At 38.2% G+C, this 21,113-nt stretch overlaps 1 protein-coding gene across 2 annotated transcripts in view; it reads left to right on the top strand.

The window, feature by feature from the left end:
- Positions 1 to 21,113, top strand: part of camk2a (calcium/calmodulin-dependent protein kinase II alpha) — a 61,844-nt gene that overhangs the window by 35,538 nt on the left and 5,193 nt on the right. The window contains exons 9-18 of one of the 2 annotated variants that reach the window (XM_051878239.1): positions 98 to 192; positions 288 to 410; positions 692 to 775; positions 2,788 to 2,830; positions 7,409 to 7,449; positions 12,030 to 12,062; positions 12,396 to 12,444; positions 14,061 to 14,136; positions 15,010 to 15,104; positions 17,864 to 18,105. In XM_051878239.1, coding sequence (XP_051734199.1) covers positions 98 to 192; positions 288 to 410; positions 692 to 775; positions 2,788 to 2,830; positions 7,409 to 7,449; positions 12,030 to 12,062; positions 12,396 to 12,444; positions 14,061 to 14,136; positions 15,010 to 15,104; positions 17,864 to 18,096 — 872 coding nt within the window. In that variant the 3' untranslated portion in view covers positions 18,097 to 18,105. The remainder of the gene's footprint in view (positions 1 to 97; positions 193 to 287; positions 411 to 691; positions 776 to 2,787; positions 2,831 to 7,408; positions 7,450 to 12,029; positions 12,063 to 12,395; positions 12,445 to 14,060; positions 14,137 to 15,009; positions 15,105 to 17,863; positions 18,106 to 21,113) is intronic. The other variant, XM_051878241.1, reaches the window with a different exon arrangement.

Here is a 21,113-nt window from a genome sequence, read left to right as displayed (position 1 = left end):
ACTGCATGGATTAAAGCTGAAAGTTCTTTTGTTAACAGAGTATTATTGTACAATAATTTCTTCTCGCTCACCTAATCCATCTTAATTTCCTCTTTAGGTGTGATTCTCTACATCCTGCTTGTTGGATACCCCCCCTTTTGGGATGAAGACCAACATAGACTCTATCAGCAAATTAAAGCTGGCGCCTATGATGTCAGTTAAAGCATCCTTCATATAATGCTGATGATAACGCCAGAAATAATGATGTGTGTCTGATTCATACTTGGATCACTTTGTTGCACCCACAGTTTCCTTCACCTGAGTGGGACACAGTCACTCCTGAGGCTAAAGATCTCATTAATAAGATGCTGACCATCAACCCAGCCAAACGCATCACTGCTGCGGAGGCGCTCAAGCACCCATGGATCTCAGTGAGTACACCACTGAAAGGCAGTTTCTCTCCTTACATGCATCTTTTATTGTGACTTGGGAAAAATGCCTAATTAATGCATTCACATATTATTTAATTGGATCATGTATATACAGTATTTGAAGTCAGCAAAGGAATTAAATAATTTAGTCAGATTTAGCTATTTGACAGCCACAGAGGTCTGAAGGGAATGTTTATTGGATGATTAATTCAATGTTGAGATTGCATGTTCTGGAAATGGCTGCAAAACTAACATTTTCCCTTGCCTCTTTTTGCTTTTAGCATCGCTCCACTGTTGCATCTTGCATGCATAGACAGGAGACTGTTGAATGTTTGAAGAAGTTCAATGCCAGAAGGAAGCTTAAGGTAAGTTTATATAAGGCTGTGAGGTCGCATTAGAATGATAAGCAGCATGTAAAGATCTGGGCTGATACCTGAAAGGTTGCAGGTCTAAACCCCACAAGCGTTCCATCAACTATAAACATTGTTCCCCGAGTCACACGCTTCACTTTAATACATGTTGGGTGAAAACTAGGCCATTTGGAATCATATTACCTGTGTGTAGTTTATTTATTTATTTGTTTAGATTCTTCCTGTTGTTCAATTTCAACTTCCTGTGGGACCAATTCCATTCAAGCTCCTACTTACGAATTAAAAGGGAGCCAATTCATAAATAGGACTGGGCGATATGGCCAAAAATATTATCACCATATTTTTTTTAATTTCATACGATATCGATATTATCACAATATTCATTTACTATTAATGGGGAAGGAAATGCTTTCCACATATTTGTTAGACTTTGAGAATGAATGTAAACATTTATTCACAATTAAACTCCACAGACTCGCTACCTTTTAATTTAAGGCCCCATGAAATCCATTTTATTTTTCCTTAAATTCTGTTTTCCATTTTATTCTATTTTTTGGGAATTCTGTGTTTTATGATTTAATACAAATTTATACGAACTTTAACAATTTAATCAAGCTTTAAAAATGTAATCAAGTGAAAATATAACAATTAATTTACAACAAAACATTGCATTTTTATTTTTTGTCAAATGAGATTCTGCACAACAGAACTTTATACATTTAAAACGTGGATAAAAAATATCTTGGTTGTATGATATTCCTTAGAAATATTATGATTAATTTTATTATTATTACTTTGAGAAGTACATTTTAGTATACATTAGTGATATATTTCTGTCATAATTTCTTGAAGTTAAACCAAACTTTTATTTTGACGGTTTGTCGTGAAGATCTTTCAGTTTCAGTGTGTATTTGATGGTAGTTTTTCTCAAATGAAACAGTGAAAATTTTGTAAAGTGACTCTCAGAGCAGCTCTGGAGATGAAGTTCATGTGTTCATGTGTTCATATATTGAGACAGCAGACTCTGAAAACACTGAGCTTCACGTGTGTCAGACGAAACCGCGCCATTCATTCACACAGAGACGCAGAAATCACTTATTAGCGACATGTACTGACTGGCTGTTGTCGTGTTTATTTCTGCTGTGTGATAGGCTGTTAGATTAATCCATGTAGGGTAAAAATGTCCATATCATTATCATTATCAACGTAAATTTTTATCACGATCTCAATATGGCAACGTTTATCACCCAACCCTATAAAATTCTGAAGGCCGTAACCATGTCTTGAACATTGGGGGGGACCTTTTTTTTAAATTATTATTAAGCATACTAAAGAAACTCGAGGAAATTCGAGGTCTAATTCTAGTAGGGATATAATCATTTTTGAACTATTTGCAAAAAAGTTTTGCATTAATTTGCATTAAAATATGCACGTGTATGCCTAATTTAATTTTTTATGCCTAATATGTCGAAGTCAAAAATGTAAATCGTTCTCATCACATTCAGTTTGGAATTACATGATCACGTGAAATGGCCATATCTGAGAAAAAAAAAGTTGAGTAGTTTGCATCACTGGATGTTACTGTCGGGCTTTTAACATTTCTATCGCAAAACAGCTGACATGTATTAAATGTTTTGCTATTTACATCTTATCATTCTCTTTCAACGTTAAACTGACGCTTCGCGCTGGAATTCACGCTCTGCTTCTGTGAACAATAAACCCCGCCTACTTTCATTTGATTGGCCATCTCAATCATTTTGACATTGACGAGCGATGCTGGACCGCTGAGGCAGACCGGACTAAAAATGTAACTTTTAAACCTTTTTTTAATCCTAACAACATACAGAGCACTGCGTAATGAAGTGAAGAAAGTCAAGAAATTCAGATATTGGGGGGGACAATTTGGCCATTTCTAATTATCAAAGGGGACTTGTATACTCTGAAAACAATACACCGCTGTTACTGAGAAACATATGCTAAAATATCCTCTGTGTTTTTGTCTTCAGGGTGCTATTCTCACTACTATGCTGGCCACCAGAAACTTCTCAGGTGACTCTGATTATTATATTTCTAGTGTTTTCATTTCAACCCTTTGTGAAAATCTGTATGAGTCTGTCACTATCATACACTGGAATTGTTTTGATTAACGTTGCAGTGAAGGTTTGTACAGATGCTTAAAAATCTTAAAGATTGTGTTTGAGGTGCTCTACTGAAAGATGGCTGATGCTTATGTGTCTGGATATTTGCAAGCATTTGGGAAACTGAACAAACAAATTCTAATCATTGGCATTTCTGTCCAAGCCATATGTCAAGCACAGTCCAAAAACTGGCCAAGACGCTAGAGGAAGTTAGTAACTATCCAAACAGGCTGAACAATGCTGCCATATGTCCAAGATCAAGCTTGAAAGAAACTTGCATTTCCAATTGCATTTCTAATACAGTAAAGGTATTGTGACCTCAATAGAGTGCAGAGTTAAGTCACCTTTATTTATATAGCGCTCCATACAATACAGATTACTATGATCCAATACAGATTTACAGTGATAACAGGAAAATAATGAGCAAAGATGAAAACAGAATTTAATTCTGCTGTGAAGCAGCTCTAAAAGACAATAGTGTCATTGTTCAGCTGAAGTCAGTTCAGTGTTGATTCAGTTCAGTTCAATAACTGTAAAGATCATCAATTATGAAATGAGTTCAGTTCATCCATAAAGCTGCTCTGCAGAAAACATCGTCCAGCTCAGCTGATCAATAATATTGCTGACGCTGAATATTAAGAGCGTACACTATCAGAAACATCTGGCTGTGCGTACACATCATGCTGATAATGTTTACGTTTACCCTAGCGTATGCATAACAAATAAACGAGCGAGTACATCATAAAAGATAAAAAAAAGTCGGCACACTGCCACTGCTGCTTCAAAGATCAGTTTATTAATGAACAATGTTTCAATGGATTTCCCAGGAAACTGCATATTTTCTACTGCATCTTTTGTCTGTGAGTGTTTATGTCATAGCCATAAATAAAGGAATGAAGGTCAGACTACTATTAAATGCAGTGGAATTAGCCAAATATATTGCTTATTTATTTATTATAGCATAAAATGTAAAAATATTTGCAGAATGCATTAATGGTGTTCTTATTAATATTTATATGTTTTTAAAGTGTCATTAATGTAAAATACTAAATCAACTATTCTATTTAAAATAATGTTTTGACCATTTAGATGAATAATTGAATAACTGATGACAGACAAGGCAGAATCACAGTAAAAGAGATTCATGTGAAAGTACATTTATTCAATGACTTAAATAAAGGTATAGGAATCTATGAATAGTATTTAATCACCCATATTTTAATTAAAGATATGTCATAAAAGCAACACTGTCATTTGAAAATGAATTATTTCACTCAATTGGCCTATATGTTTTAATAAAAAATCAATGTACATCTAACTCGTGGAATTATTGAATAACAACCCCATTATATATATATATATATATATATACACACACACACACACAGACATATACATATATATAAATATAATAATAAACACACATTTTTTTTGTTAGATGCGATTAATCAGTTTGACAGCACTAAAAAAAATGAATAAATAAATAAATGAACACTAACACTAATAACAGTGAGCTATACTGTGCCAATTTTAGGCATCTTACACCAAGGTTTGATTTTATCTTTTCCCTTCAAAATGAAAATAGTTTTTCCTCTACAAATCAAAAAACATTAATGTGTCCATAAATCATCATAATAATCCCTCCTTAACAAATAGACAAAAACCTTTGATATTCAACATAATATAATGTCATAGATCACTATTTGAGAATGAGAGCATAAACTGTAAAAAATTATTTATTTTCATAATTTATCACTTTTTTTTTTCTTTTGTCAGATCAACTTAGATAATTAATGTGGTTCAGATAATAATATTTAGATTTTCTGTTGATTAAATCAATCGCTTTCAAAATTTTAAGGCAACCAGGCAACTTACTTTTTTAAGTTAAACCAACAATTAGTTTTTACAGTGTAGACATTCAGAGAATGAATGTGTGTGTGTGTGTGTGTGGGGGGGGGTATAATTATCTTACCCCATCTTGACCTACTATATATAGAAACTGATTAATGAATGAGAAACCCTTGGGAGATGCAATGTTTCAAACACTTAATATACAGGTGATACAGGCGACCTCTGGTGGTGAGATGAGGGTACAAATGTTAAGCATCTAGATGGAGCTATAACACATTATAAACATCTTTCTTTCTAAACCGTGATTCTGCTAGAGAGAGAAAAATCTACCTGAATGTTAATTTATTTCCATTTGAGTGGTTGCAGCAGTCCCACAAGATGTGAATGAGACACCTGATCCAGTGCCTGTTCACTGAGAGCTAGATTACTGCATGCTTCAGGCACTTTACTTGGTTATATGGGAGACCTTCATCATCGGCATGGACCTCATAAACCCAGCATCTGTGATCCTCTCGCCATACGCAAACCCAAAAATGGAATATGACTCTAACGAGAGCCAATTTGCAGTTGCAAGATATTGGGCCCTATTTTAACGGTCTAAGTGCATGGTCTAAAGCTCATGGCGCAGGTGCACTTAGTCCGAATCCACTTTTACTAGTTTAACGACAGAAAAAATGGTTGGCACATGGTCCAAAAGGGTTGTACCTAGTCTCTTAATGGGTCATGGGTGTGTTTTGGGCGTAACGTGCAATAAACCAATCAGAGTCTCATGTCCCATTCCCTTTAAAAGCCAGTTGCGCTCACGCCATGGGGGATTCGCTAATTATATGGCGGAATTTGCAAGTGGAAAGACTGAACGCTTCTCTAGCGAGGAAACGGATCTGCTCATGTGCTAGGTTATAGCGTTGTAATCCCTATTATTTTTAATATTTGGCATGTTTGTGTGCTGCTGCACGTCCCTGTGTACGCGCGTTGTGCTCCCGCCTATAGGCTCATATTACTAACGCACCCTTTAATTAAAAAAATACTGCGCTATTGACTTTAGACCAGGTTTTTGTTGGTCAATGGTGCAGTCGTTTTCAGTTGCCTCAAAAAAGCAACATGCCAACAACGTGCTTGAACACACCTCGTTTTCAGACCAGCACGCACATGGGCGAACAAATGGGCACGAGTGCATTTGCCATTTAAACAACATGAACGTGCAAAAAACATTTGCATCGCGCCTGGTGTCGCATTTTGCCGGGTGTATGATAGGGCCCATTGGGTTTTAAATGACAAGAAGTTTTTCTTTAGGTACATTCTTAGTTTTTCAGGTGTAAGTGCACAGCCACAAAATAGTTCCATTGTTAGTAGTGCATGGAGATGCATGAAGCACTGCTTATTCAGATGTCACTGCCTAACTAAGCAGCTTTATATGGGTAAACACAGTGAATTTGTTGAATTTGTGTGTTCAGAGTTCAACAAACTTGAATCCGATGAAGAGACATTTTTTGCCTTCTGATTTCACCAATTGCAACATGTTCCCGAGCCACCATCTTTGTTGATCCTGGAACAACATTTCTTTCAACCAATCAGATTTGAGGGTCAAGTTCAGAGTCCAGTTTACAACCAGGGTTAGGTGCTTCTACATCAGTGTTATTCACCATCATTTCCCTCTGATTTTAGGGACAACTTATGGATAGGGTTAGGTTTAAAGGTAGGGCTAAATCTGATGACGCTAAAACGTGCTGGAGTGAACATGGAGAACATGTCACAGATTCAGAGGCGCCACCACCTTAATCCGATCCTGTTTGGGAATTACTTTCTTTTTTAAGGATTCTGTTCCTTGTGGGGGTGTCGTGCGGGTGAGGGTCTGTAAAAGGTCAGCTATGTCTAAACTAAAATAGATTGCTCCACCTGTTCAAGTTTAGCAGCCGTAGCTTTTGCATAGACCATTCTATCACTCCCAAACACTCTTGATCATTCATCACATTCTGTCTATTTTTACCAGAGCGGTCATTCTCCACTACTTAAGATAATGTTCAGCGGAAACATACTGGCTTGAGTCAGCAGTGCACTTTTAGTTTCTGGTACCTCTGCCTCTGTTTAGTATTCATTGTGAACATTTAACAGATGTAGGTCAAGCTTAGATCAAGACAAGACTTCGTCACAGAGCTAATTCACTTCTCAGTGTTTTTGGGAATGGCATCTCACACAGTGCGAGTGTGCCTGCACTTTATACACATTTGAAATAGCATAGTTTCTGATAGAGGGTGAGGAAATACCCATCCAATAACAGTTTCAATAAAAGACTGCTATCACGAATCTTCTATTTTTGGACTATTTCTTGTGTGCTTTTTTCTTTATTCTCTAATGTTTTTAGATTTTTTAATTTCTGAATTAGATGGGTTTAACATTTGACTCGCTGTTCCTGATTATTTGTTTTGAGCGGCCATTATAAGTGACCAGTTCCTGGAGTGTGGGAGTATGTGATTATGTATGCTGGAAACTCCCAGCACCTATTTTAGAAAGTCAACAGACCTCCAGAGCCAAACTTGAGTCGGAGAGCAGAGCAGTGCTATGCCATTCACTATGCTTTTCTGGGCTTTTGTGCCCTTTCTTATAGCAATTTCGCTCTTTTTCTTTGTCTTTCATTCAGGTGGAAAGAGTGGCGTCAGCAAGAAGACAGATGGTGTGAAGGTAGGGTGGAAATCAGATATTCAGTTAAGATCATTGATATTGATAATAGTTTTAATTGATACTGTTTGGATTTAAGCCTATAACTTCCTGGATAACTTTATTTTGTTATTATATTTTTTTATGTTATGTTATATAATAATATATCATAGACAACAATTGACTGTTTTTTGTGTGTTTGTGAGTGAGTCTTTGAATCGATTCATTGAAAACACACAGGAACAAAACATCTCAGCTGATTTTGGAATAGCATACTACTTTCACTGCCATATCATATTAAAGTCCAGTCCTCCAATTCTTTGACACTGGGCCTGTCTGTTGTCTCCATGCATCCACTTTGGACTTCCTCTCATTCTGTTGCAAAGGTAAACTGGTTTGTTGAATGATTTTTGCCCTTAACTGCGATTGTGGCAACTCTTATCTGCAGAATGATACCACTGCCTCTGAAGAAAGATCGCTACACTGTCACAAGGACTTGATTGGCAAATCTGTGCTGCTACTGTGGAAAAAAAAACAAGATTTTTTGATATTTTGGACCATACGTCCTGAACCGTATGTTCTTAAGACCAGGGCGGTTCTAGGGTCAGTGGGTATTTGGGCTGGACTTTTGTAGATGGAGCCAGTCTTTGATTAAATGTTGGAATATTATGTACTTTACAATATATGTTGAGATGCTACATCTGCAAGGTATCATTTCATTAAGTAAATCTTTAAATATTAATGGAAAGAAAAAAAAAAAAAAAAAAAGTGAAATGTGCTCATCTGGATGAAGATTGGACCATTTCAGAAAATCTTCTAGGATTCCCTCAGTCATTTAAATGACTAAAATAAACTACGACTTGCGGCATTACCAATTGCTCTGAATGGTTTTGATTGCGACAACAATTACCTGACATGAAAACTTAGTGAGAAAGAGAAAGTAATTACATTTTTTGATTCTTGGTAGTCTAACTTTGGCTATTCTTATAACACTGGAATCATTGGATCATGAGACAGTTTTGAGTTTTGCCATATTGGATTTTTTGCAAAACCTACTTTTGAGAATTAGTCCTGCGACTGAGGATGGTGACTTGTACTTAAATACCTGTAACTCTGAGATATTTTCACCAAATTTTTAACTCTCATGTAAGGGCTCAATCTGAGGAAAATGTAGCTTGATATGACAGGGAAAACAGTAGAAATTGTCGCTGACTACTGAACCGTTGGTCCAGTTGCCTTGAACATTTGCATGCAGTGTTATGTTACTTATTCATCTAAGCTACCGTCATTTTCAATGAGCTTATCTTGAAAAACATGGCAGACATTGGCCGATTTAAATTTCATTAGTCGGATTATTTAAATATTTAACATTACAAGCTAGTCCTGATATTTTTGCCTCATTCCAACAAGAAACAGTGCATAAACAGAGTAAACATAAAAAATGCTGTACCTCCCTTGTCTTTTGCCCAGCTGTTTTTAAATTTAGGGTGTATTGTCCTTTTTTGATGCACACTGTTTGAAACACCTTAATATTTTGCAAAACATTCCAATTCCTATTCTCTTATATTATAATTGCATAGAGTACAATGAAATTAGATAGCAAACCTTACAGTGCATCCACACATAACAGCACAACAGCAACGGGTATAACTATGACAGTAAGTATAACACAATACAATACAATAACTTTGGCAACTGAGGTATTGTATGTTAGAATATTGCACATCGTTAAATTGCAGTGGCCCTATGTACAATTAGTGCAAGTATGTCCATTCAAAGTGCAGTTGAGTTCATAAGCCAGTGTTTGACAGAATTCATTTCTTGTATGGCTCTGGGGTAGGAACTGTTTCTTGAGTCTGTTTGTCCATGATAAAATGGACCTGAAATGCCTACCAGAGGGTAGCCGGACGAACAGAAGATGCCCATGGTGGAATGGGTCTTTCAATATGTTAGCTGCTCTACTTAGAAAACGAGAGCTGAATAACTCGATGATCTTCTGGGCTGTACTAATGACCCTCTGGAGGGCTCTCCTGACTGCTGCTGAGCAGCTGGCATACCACACAGAGATGAAGTACGTCAGCACACTCTCAATGAAACAGTGATAGAAGGATACCAGCAGTTTTCATTACAGTAGATTTGGTCTGAGGATCCTCAGGAAGTGGAGGTGGTGTTGGTAGCCTCGGAGAGATCTGTGGAGATATGTATGCCCAGAAACATGAAAACATGGACCATTTCCACAGTCCCTGTTAATGTATAAAGGCTTGAGGATTGCACTGCTCTTCTGGAATTTTATTATGAGTTCTTCTGTTTTTAAAGAGCTCAATATGAGACTATTGTCTGAGCACCACACTGCCAATCTTTGGACTTTGTTCCTATAAGCTGTCTCGTCTTTTCCTGAGATAAGTCCAACTACAGTTGTGTCGTCTGCGAACTTAATAATGGTGTTTGTGGGATGGGTGGGGACACAGTCATGAGTGTAGAGAGAGCATAGAGAAGAGGGCTCAGCACATAGCCCTGTTGGACGCCCGTGCTGAGTGAGGTTGAAGGACAGATGAGGGCCTGGACTAAGGCCCTGTTTACATCTGGTATTAAGATGTGTTTTTGTTTGGATCACAAGTAGACAAGGCAGACACATACCCGTTTATACCTGGTGTTTTAATCCGTCTCTTTTGTCCACTTTCAAGCACTTCTGTTCTGATTTCTTTGAGGGGAGGGTCTATGGGCGGGTAAATGTATGGTTTTTTTCAGATCTTTCGATCTAATGGACAAAATAAGCTCACTCAATTTACACATGAACTCGCACGGAGATGACGGAAAAACATACGGAGAGCATCGGCTTTCGTTTCTGCTCTGATAGCCACAAGACCACACCGAATGCTGTGAGTGTGTGTTAGAAATCAGGAATGGTGAGAGAATATTGTGCTTGGTACGTTTTTCATCTTCAAACCTAACTTGGGTCTTCAGCCAACAAAGTTTTAATCCCGTCTGGCTAGAGCGCTTCCCATAATGTTTACATGTTAGGTCAGTAGGTGGAGAGCAGGTGTCTTTAGTGGCTGTTCAAACACATTTGACCATGAGCGTCTACACTACGAAAGCAAACCGGTCGAATGATTTTTCAACTACCTCTGGAAGTGGTCGAAAGTGGACAAGCTCAAAACTTTTTAGACCCCGTTAACACCTGTATTTAGTGCCGTCCACTTTTGATCCAATCAGCCAAAATGCATCTTAATACCAGGGCGATTTGTTAAAAAAAAGTCATTGACCTCCATGGCAAATGGATTGGGAAAACCTAAGTCATTAAGTTTCCTGACCAATCTGCCCAGAATGACTGTGTTAAAGGCAGAGCTAAAGTCTATGAAGAGCATCTTCACATAGTTCCCTTGATGTTCATGGACATAAAGGCCCAACAGCACTTGAATCTGAATAACTGCAGATCGCAGTTATATTTACATCTTAAAGTGGTGCATACTGTAGTTTTATGTCCTCCAGGATAGAATAGGCTTTACACAAGTGAGAAAGGTGCACATATCTCTAAATTAACTTTTATCAACCAACAGAATGAGGCAGAGGCAGAGGCCATGTATGTTCCAGAGTCAGCGTCAGCCACTATGTCTGTCCTGGAGCCAGCGCTCATTGACCTGTCCACCCAGGAGTTAGTTCCCACCCTGAAATCACTTTATAATTGTTTCTCCTCTGACAGTCACATCTAGCTTGTTAGAGACTCTGGTCCCCTGGTCCTTCCTCCTCCGCTGGTTCTGTCCAGTTCCCTGGCTCCACTTCCTTTGCTGGCTCTGTCCAGTTCCCTTGCTCCACTACCTTTGCTGGTTGTGTCCAATTCCCTGGCTCCATTTTCTTGATGGCTCTGTTCAATTCCCTTGCTCCTGGTCACCCAGATCCACCATGGTCTTCGGTGTGGTGGCCTCCGAGTTTCAACCCTCTGGCTCCACCTCAGCTCTCCAAGCCCATGATTTCACCTTGATCCTTCAATCCTTTGGCTCCACCTTGGCTCGTCAATTCCTTGGCTCCACTGTCATCTGTCATACCCCCGGTTCCTCCATGGTTATTTCTTTCTCCTGCGCCACCATAGGGGTCCTTAGACCTGCCTATCCCTCCATCCCCCAGAAATCCATTATCACCTGCAATTACTGCAATAGTTCATGCAAATTAAAATCCATCATATCCACTTACACACAGGCTTCTCTTTTCCATACAAATTGTGTTCTATATTCCACGTATTCTAAAACCATACAGTTGCTATCGTGTATGGAACAGAGTGAAATGCTGAAAATCTCCCAATTTATTTGGACTCAATGGCCAGTAGTGGTCATTTCACATGTAGACTACAGTGATATTACCTGCAGTCGATTATTTCATGTTTTGCAAAAATGTAGAAACCAGGTAGGTTAGTTCTACAGGTACTCCTACAAATGCTTTCATAAGCCAAGGAATAGACACCAAATTTAAGGTGGACTGAATTTGAGGAGGACTGTTTTGGACTTTATGCAGGAGCACATTATTCATATATTCACGGCTGTTCCTCTCATCTCCCTCTGTCAATTTCATACTGTTTGTTCCTGTCTAACCTCTTCTCATTTCTCTTCCAGAAAAGGAAGTCCAGTTCCAGCACCCAGCTGATGGTGAGTGTGAAACAGGCTCAATCCTGTTGACAATCTGCCACAACTGGCAACCTTTAAAGGCAACCTAACAATGAGCAAAATATGGCTGCCATGGAGCTGGACTTTCTTTTTGTTGATGTTGATGTTACATCACATCTGTAAAGTTGAAGCAAATCTGACACATTCGTTATTGCACGACTGATGTCAAGTCAGCAGCTTGACACCTCTGATTTTCACTAACTCTTTCTTTCTTGAAGTCACAGAGAAAGCAGCTGGTCAACTATGATCATGCATTATGTGATCCTGGCTTTGAAATTAACAATTAAACCCTGAATCTCAATGTATCCTTTTTAGGAATCATCGGAGAGTACCAACACCACAATTGAGGATGAGGATACTAGAGGTGAGACTATCTATCCATCCATCCATCCATCCATCCCTCTTCCACATCTCTGATAAATATCCCTCCATCCATCTATCCCACTTTCACATCTCTGATAGATATCTGTCTGTCCATCCATCCATCCCACTTACACATCTCAGATATCCGTCCGTTCATCCATCATCCCACTTCCATATCTCCGATAGATATCCGTCCATCCATCCCACTTCCACATCACCAATAGATATCCGTCCATCCGTCCATCCATCCATCCATCCATCCATCCACCCCACTTTCACATCTCCGACAGATCTCTGCTCATCCGTCTGTCCGTCCATCCATCCATCCCACTTACACATCTCTGATAGATATCTGTCTGTCCATCCATCCCACTTTCATATCTCCGATAGATATCCGTCCGCCCGCCCATCTGTCCATCCGTCCGTCCATCTGACTTTCACATCTCTGATAGATATCCATCTATCCATCCATCCATCATCCCACTTTCACATCTCCAATAGATATCAGTCCATCCATCCATCCCACTTCCACATCTCCGATAGATATCCGTCCATCCATCCATCCATCCATCCATCCTACTTCCACATCTCCAATGGATATCCACCCGTCCGTCCATCCATCCATCCATCCCACTTTCACATCTCCGATAGATATACATCCATCCATCCATCCCACTTCCACATTTCCAATAGATATCTATCCATCCATCCATTCCACTTCCAGATCTCCACCCTATCTAAGTATTCACATAACCCCTGACTTGTTGAGTTGCAGCCTGGAATTAAAATGGATTTAATTGGGATTTTTATTATCACAATTATATATGCCTTAACCCTTTGAAAGACCAAAACATTTTTTATTATTCAAGTATTCACCCTTTGCTGTGATTGCCCTGTCATAGCATCATTCAGATGGAGTCCACATATGTGTTCTCTGGTCTGATGAGTCAAAAATGGCACTTTTCCGCCATTGGTAGAAAACAGTGTCTGACAGAAATTCAGTGTTGTCCATCAGAACACCACTGACGCATAGTGGTGGTAGCATCTTAATGTGGAGATGCTTTTTATGGGCAGGGACTGTGAAACTTTACAGGAATGTGGGCAAGATAGATGGAGTCAATTATGGGGCAATTCCAGAGGAAATCCTGCACAAGTATTGAGACTGAACCTGAATGTCTTAAAATGGCCCAGTCAAAGCCCAGGCCTCTGTCCCATTGAGAATATATGGCAAGACTTGAAAACTGCTGATGACCAACAATTGATGGAACCTGACAGAACTTTTAATAAAAATAAGAATAAGAAAAGATATACTCATAGCAGAGTGTAAATAGCAGATTCTATTTACACTAAGTGAAAATAGTAGTAATCTTTTTGTCCTAACTGCAAATCGTGTCCATTGACCATTATTGGTTGGTTACAAATTTATTAAACAGGTACTTTTATCAAAAGTGACATACTAAGCCATGATAATGATTACACTGGTTACTATTTCAACATAAAAGTTGAACCTAATAAGTGAAAATAATCGTTAAAAAAAAATGACCCTCATACAGTGGGATCTACCACAATCTGCACCACTGAAAAAACCTTTAAAATATTTATCTTTCTGTTTTTCAGTGAGGAAGCAAGAAATCATCAAAGTAACTGAGCAACTCATTGAAGCCATCAGCAATGGAGACTTTGAGAATTACACGTGAGTTTGGGCAACATTTGTTTTTCATCCAGTCCTTCGTCATTGGCATTGCTAATCATTAAATATGAATGTACTGTAGTGGAGACGGGGGACGGTTGTAACACTTTTTTTAACGTCTGTAAAGGCTTGTTCACACCAAGGATGATAACTGTAACTATAAAGCTTTGTATTCCAGCTGATGAATGATCTGTTGAACCATTGACAGCCAATCAGAATCCACTTGATTGAGCTCCTGCATGACCCTCCTGCATGAAGAGCTAAAGCATTTAAAGCAGAAGTCAAACTTTCTCCTTCTACCTGTGGTTGAACATTCACTCAATAACTGATGCCTTCAAACTGGACCATTTGTATATCCATATAGATTTGATTGCAAAAATAAATTCGGTATAATTTGTCAGGCCATGGTGCCAGTGATGCCAAGATACAGCCTCACTTCCTGTCAGCTACATAAAAAATGCCTCCCTGAAATGGAAATTGTGATGTTAAAAAGCAGATGGCCTCCTGTCATGCTCATGAGGGAGTAAGTTATCGTTTCAAGGTTCCAGATATTCTGCATCTCTTTTCCTGTCTGAATGCTGGTGTGCCTAACTTCCTAGGCCTGGTTATAAAATGAGATTTTAAAGAGCTCCACAACCAATGAATCAATGCCAAGACTTCATTCAATAAGATATATTATCATATTAGTTGGCTGTGTCCGAGACATGCAGCAGGAGGATAATGGTTTAGCCAGTTCAACTACCAAATTACTTCACATAATCCTGTATATTTGTATGCTTGGAGAAAAAAAAGAACCATTGTTCATTAGTGTCAATCTGATGAACTTTAGAAGTGTGTCATCTTTTCAGTGATCCAATAAGTGATGTTTGTGTGCAGGAAGATGTGTGATCCCAGTGTTACAGCGTTTGAGCCTGAGGCCCTGGGCAATCTGGTGGAGGGACTGGATTTCCATCGCTTCTACTTTGAAAACTGTAAGCTGAAATATTCACACTCACACACACACACACACACACACACACACACACACACACACACGCACACACACACACAGGTTTGTTTTGCTATCAAAGTGAGGACATTCCATAGGCGTAATGGTTTTTATACTGTACAAACTGTACATTCTATCCCCCTACACTTAAACCTACCCATCACAGAAAACATTCTGCACTTTTACATTTTTAATAAAACATTGTTCAGTATGTTTTTAAAGCTATTTCAAATATGAGGACTCATGAAATGTCCTCATATTTCATGTTTACATCGTAATACCAGTGTAATATCCATGTCTTTATACAAATTTGTGTCCTCATAAATCACAAAAATGCACACACACACACACATTAATTAAAAGCAAAATTCCAATAACATCTGCCTAATGCAATTTGTCCAAGATTTTTATAACGCTAATTGAATGTAAGTAGTAATCTAATCTGTGTGTTATAAACATTTTTACTAGAGTTGGGAATCAAAAATCGATTCCAATTCTGGAATCAGATACTTCAGGTCAGGAATCGGATACTTGTTATAAAATTAAAATTTCGATTCTTCTAATAGATTCCTTTGTCCATATTTTAATATGACTTTAAACCATTCAAGCACAAGAAGACTTGTTCGTGGACTTTTTGCACTTGAACGGACAAATACACACAAAAATATGTCAGAATATCCTCGTAAACACAGTCAGTTATGTCTTAAGTGAACATAAACAGTTGACCATGAAAACGCATGTGTATCAGTATAATGGATCCGTGCAGCTCTTAAAGTGAAAGCAGCCTAATATATTCCTGCTGCTGTCTCTATAATAACGTTAATCAAACAACAAAAGACAAAGAGAAAATTCACTCGCTGTTCTTGACTGAATAACTTTTCGGACTATATTTGTAATGTATATTTTATTTATAAATTGCAATGTTATTTTACATTTGATTTCAGTTTCTGAACCTGAATACCTAAAAATCTTAAAACACTTTATTTCAATCAGTTGTATTTAGGCTATTTGTGCGATTGTTAATTTTCTAGCGCTTACTTGTCTTTAATAATGCTTGACATTTATGTTAGTTAGGCTAGTTGTTTTTAATGGTATTTTTAAACCATAGGCAAAAGTTCCTCGTGTAAGTGTTCTTTAGCCTGTTGTTTTTTGTTCATGGTATTCATCTACAATAAAATGTTTTGCAATAAGACTTGGAATAAATGTAAATGATATCCAAGTTGTTGTTTTTTTTACCTTATTGGAATTGAAATTAAGAATCGGAATCGATAAGAATCAGAATTGTTATAATTCAAAGGATTCCCAACCCTAATTTTCACCGATTATATTATATTTAGCATTATATTTCTTCGTGACGAGGAGGCTTGAGAGTTAGGATCAATGTGCAGTTCATTGTTTGCGGATATCAGAATGACAAACAATGTGCGTATTACGGCAGCAGAGAGGTGATGCAACAAAACTCAGTGCATACAGCGAAATACAGCGTAACAGTTCCAACAACACAAGAAATCAGTCCAAGTTAATCTGTCAGAGCAACAGTGAAACAGGCTGTCCAAACTTGCTCCTGGAGGACCACTGTCCAGCAGAGTTTAGCTCTAACCCCAATTAAACACAGCTAATCAAGGTCTTAATAGGCAAGTTGGAGCTAAACTCTGCTGGACAGTGGTCCTCCAGGAGCAAGTTTGGACACCCGTGGGCTAGGGTATAAACAGTCCAAACAATCCAGATCAAGGGAAGAAGCAAAAATAATAATGTCCAAAAACAAGCAGGGTCAAGCAGAGGTAAATCCAGTCAAAAGAATAATCCAAAATGCTCAGAGACATTTGCAGGACAACACAGAAATTCACACTGAGGCAAGTGAGCTCAGTGCTTAAATAGGTTATTAGTCTGATGTCAAAACTCAGGGGATGGAGACCTCTGGTGGCGCTCAGGGGAAGCAACCCTTTTAGAGGGTGTTACATTCATATTGGTGTCAAACGCTGCATATTTTCTGTATATTCAACATATAAATCAAATAGTTGCTAATGTGTGATCCAAAATATCAGTGAAGTTTCTAATTTGTCAAAGCAGTATGTGATGTGGTGTTCAATTGTGACATCCAGACAATGATTCACAACATTTGGGGAGCATTTGTTCAAAACAATACAGAAAAATAAGAAAATATCCAGCATGGACATAACTCTGATGACAGCCTGTTTGTATGCTTCACATACTGTATCACCATATGTTGAGGTATAGAAGCCTTTCTTTCTTGGATTAAAACAACTGGATCACATCCAAAAAGGCCACTGTCATTCATCAATATCTTGTTTCTAAACTAGGTTTTTCAGTGTTGTACCAGTTGCATTGAAAGTTAAACTAAAGTCAGACACAAGACACAGACACGTGTCATATCAAGTGCATTATGCACCAAGCCATGTTTTTAATTTCTCAGTCTTTTTTGGTCATATCATATGTTGTTGAAACATGCTTTGTGGCACATTTTGAAAAGTTCTGCATTATTTCAAAGACCTTCAAGGCAAGTGGTATTTTTACAATTAAGGTAGCACTTGCGTACTCTTTCCCCCCTTTATATTTAAAGAAAAAAACTGTGGTTTGGGAAAATGTCTGCTGAGTATAGTGCTAAAGTTTCTTACATTGCACACTCTCAAGATTCAGATCCTCTAACAATCTGTATCCATACAGCACTGTTGAGGCTCTATTTATTTGAAAAGGTGATGCTTTTTTGTTGTTTTTTAACAGTGTGGTCAAAGAACAGCAAGCCAGTTCACACTACCATCCTGAACCCTCATATCCATCTGATCGGAGAGGAGGCCGCCTGTATCGCCTACATTCGTATCACGCAGTACCTGGACACGAACGGAATGCCATGCACTGCCCAGTCAGAGGAGACACGAATCTGGCATCGTAAAGATGGCAAGTGGCAGATAGTCCATTTCCATCGTTCAGGCTCTCCGTCTGCCATCACTAAATAAGAGAGTCAGGTAAGATGTGTCAAAATTAATTTATTATTGGAGCAAAGCATTGAAGATGATTGTATTCTTGTTCTTTTTCTTATTTTTCTGCAGCCCATAGAACCGACCATAGCAGTAAGAAGCTTGTGCAGTTACTGCGAAACAAATCATTTCCTGCTTTCTGACTTTTTTATATTTACAAAAAAAAAAAAAATGAAAAAGCGGGATTATATGATACATTGGCTTATTAGGGTCACTTCCTCTTTTTTTTTTTTAGTTAGTCATCTCTCAACCCGATCTCACGGCAATTCGTACGTATTTTACAAGGTGGCTAATTATATACGAATTTGTACGAATTCATACGAATTTGGCAACTCGTAAAATACGTACGATTTAACAAAAAACGTATGAAATCGTAAGAGTGAGGTCGTACGATTTCATACGTTTTTTGTTAAATCGTATGTATTTTACGAGTTGCCAAATTCGTATGAATCCGTACAAATGACCTACCCCTAACCCCGCCCCTAAACCCACCCGTCACTGGGGTTTAGACAAATCGTATGAATTCGTATGAGTGAGGTCGTAAGAATTCGTACAAATTATCCACCTTGTAAAATACAGTGCCACTTGAAAGTTTGTGAACCCTTTGCAGAATCTGTGAAAATGTGAAAAATTTTAACAAAATAAGAGAGATCATACAAAATGCATGTTATTTTTTATTTAGTACTGTCCTGATTAAGATATTTTACATAATACAAAAGTTGTTTACATATAATTCACAAGAAAAAAATAGCTGAATTTATTAAAATGACCCAGTTCAAAAGTTTGTGAACCATTGATTCTTAATACTGTGTGTGGTTACCTGGATGATCTACGACTGTTTGTTTGTTGTGTGATGGTTGTTCATGAGTCTCTTGTTTGTTCTGAGCAGTTAAACTGAGCTCTGTTCTTCAGAAAAATCTCCAGGTCCTGCAGATTCTTCAGATTTCCAGCATCTTTTGCATATTTGAACCCTTTACAGCAGTGACTGAATGATTTTGAGATCCGTCTTTTCACACTGAGGACAATTGAGGGACTCAAACACAACTATTAAAAAAGGTTCAAACATTCACTGATGCTCCAGAAGGAAACACGATGCATTAAGAGTCGGGGGGTGAAAACTTTTGAACAAGATGAAGATGTCCAAATTTTTCTTATTTTGTTTAAATATCAATTTTCTTCATTTAGTACTGCCCTTTGGAAGCAACAGAAGATACCTACATGTTTCCCGGAGACAAATTAAGTACAATTTACCTTGATCTTCAAATTCAAAAAGTTTTCACCCCCCGGCTCTTAATGCGTCGTGTTTCCTTCTGGAGCATCAGTGAATGTTTGAACCTTTTTTAATAGTTGTGTTTGAGTCCCTCAATTGTCCTCAGTGTGAAAAGACGGATCTCAAAATCATTCAGTCACTGCTGTAAAGGGTTCAAATATGCAAAAGATGCTGGAAATCTGAAGAATCTGCAGGACCAGGAGGATTTTTCTGAAGAACAGAGCTCAGTTTAACTGCTCAGAACAAACAAGAGACTCATGAACAACCATCACACAACAAAAAAACAGTCGTAGATCATCCAGGTAACCACACACAGTATTAAGAATCAATGGTTCACAAACTTTTGAATGGGGTCATTTTAATAAATTCAGCTATTTTTTTGTCTTGTGAATTGTATGTAAACATCTTTTATGTAAAATATCTTACTCAGGACAGTACTAAATAAAAAATAACATGCATTTTGTATGATCTCTCTTATTTTGTTAAAATTTCACAGATTCTGCAAAGGGGTTCACAAACTTTCAAGTGGCACTGTACGTACGAATTGGTCGTGAGATAGCGTTGAAAATTTCATTTTCATTGGCAACAAATGGTCAATATCTAAAAAATGTTTCTTTCACCCTCTGGTGCTGTTCGGCCATTTTTGACTGAAAAATGTTACGTTTAGTTTTTTTTTCTGGATTTTTTTTTTTTACTTCATTTGAATGGTACAAAATTTTGTATTTTGCTCTATGAAGATTGAAAATTTGAAATGTTTAGAAACAGTTATGGTGTAACAAAGCCTTGAATACTTCATTCAGGGAAAAAAACTGGCTTCTTTGGCTTTGAATAATGAGGCACAATATGGTTTTAAAAACTGTCATAGAGTAAAAAGTAAGATACACTATATTGCCAAAAGTATTGGGACACCCCTCCAAATCATTGAATTCAGGTGTTCCAATCACTTCCATGGCCACAGTTGTATAAAATCAAGCACCTAGGCATGCAGACTGCTTCTACAAACATTTGTGAAAGAATGGGTCGCTCTCAGAAGCTCAATGAATTCAAGCGTGGTACTGTGTTGCCACCTGTGCAATAAGTCCATTCGTGAAATTTCCTCACTACTAAATATTCCACGGTAACTGTTAGTGGTATCATAACAAAGTGGAAGCAATTGGGAACAACAGCAACTCAGCCACGAAGTGGTAGGCCACGTAAAATCACAGAGCGGGGTCAGCGCATGCTGAGGCGCACAGTGTGCAGAAGTCGCCAACTTACTGCAGAGTCAATAGCTACAGATCTCCAAACTACATGTGGCCTTCAGATTAGCTCAAGAACTGTACGTAGAGAGCTTCATGGAATGGGTTTCCATGGCCGAGCAGCTGCATCCAAGCCTTACATCACCAAGTGCAATGCAAAGCGTCGGATGCAGTGGTGTAAAGCACGCCGCTACTGGACTCTAGAGTAGTGGAGACGTGTTCTCTGGAGAGACGAATCACACTTCTCTGTCTGGCAATCCGATGGACGAGTCTGGGTTTGGCGGTTGCCAGGAGAACGGTACTTGCCTGACTGCATTGTGCCAAGTGTTAAGGTTGGTGGAGGGGGGATTATGGTTTGGGGTTGTTTTTCAGGGGTTGGGCTTGGCCCCTTAGTTCCAGTGAAAGGAACTCTTAATGCTTCAGCATACCAAGACATTTTGGACAATTTCATGCTCCCAACTTTGTGGGAACAGTTTGGGGATGGCCCC

Source organism: Ctenopharyngodon idella, chromosome 21, assembly GCF_019924925.1.
Source record: "Ctenopharyngodon idella isolate HZGC_01 chromosome 21, HZGC01, whole genome shotgun sequence".
NCBI lineage: Eukaryota > Metazoa > Chordata > Actinopteri > Cypriniformes > Xenocyprididae > Ctenopharyngodon > Ctenopharyngodon idella.
Note: the sequence above shows the minus strand (reverse complement) of the source record. Positions and strands in the feature narration are given on the sequence as shown.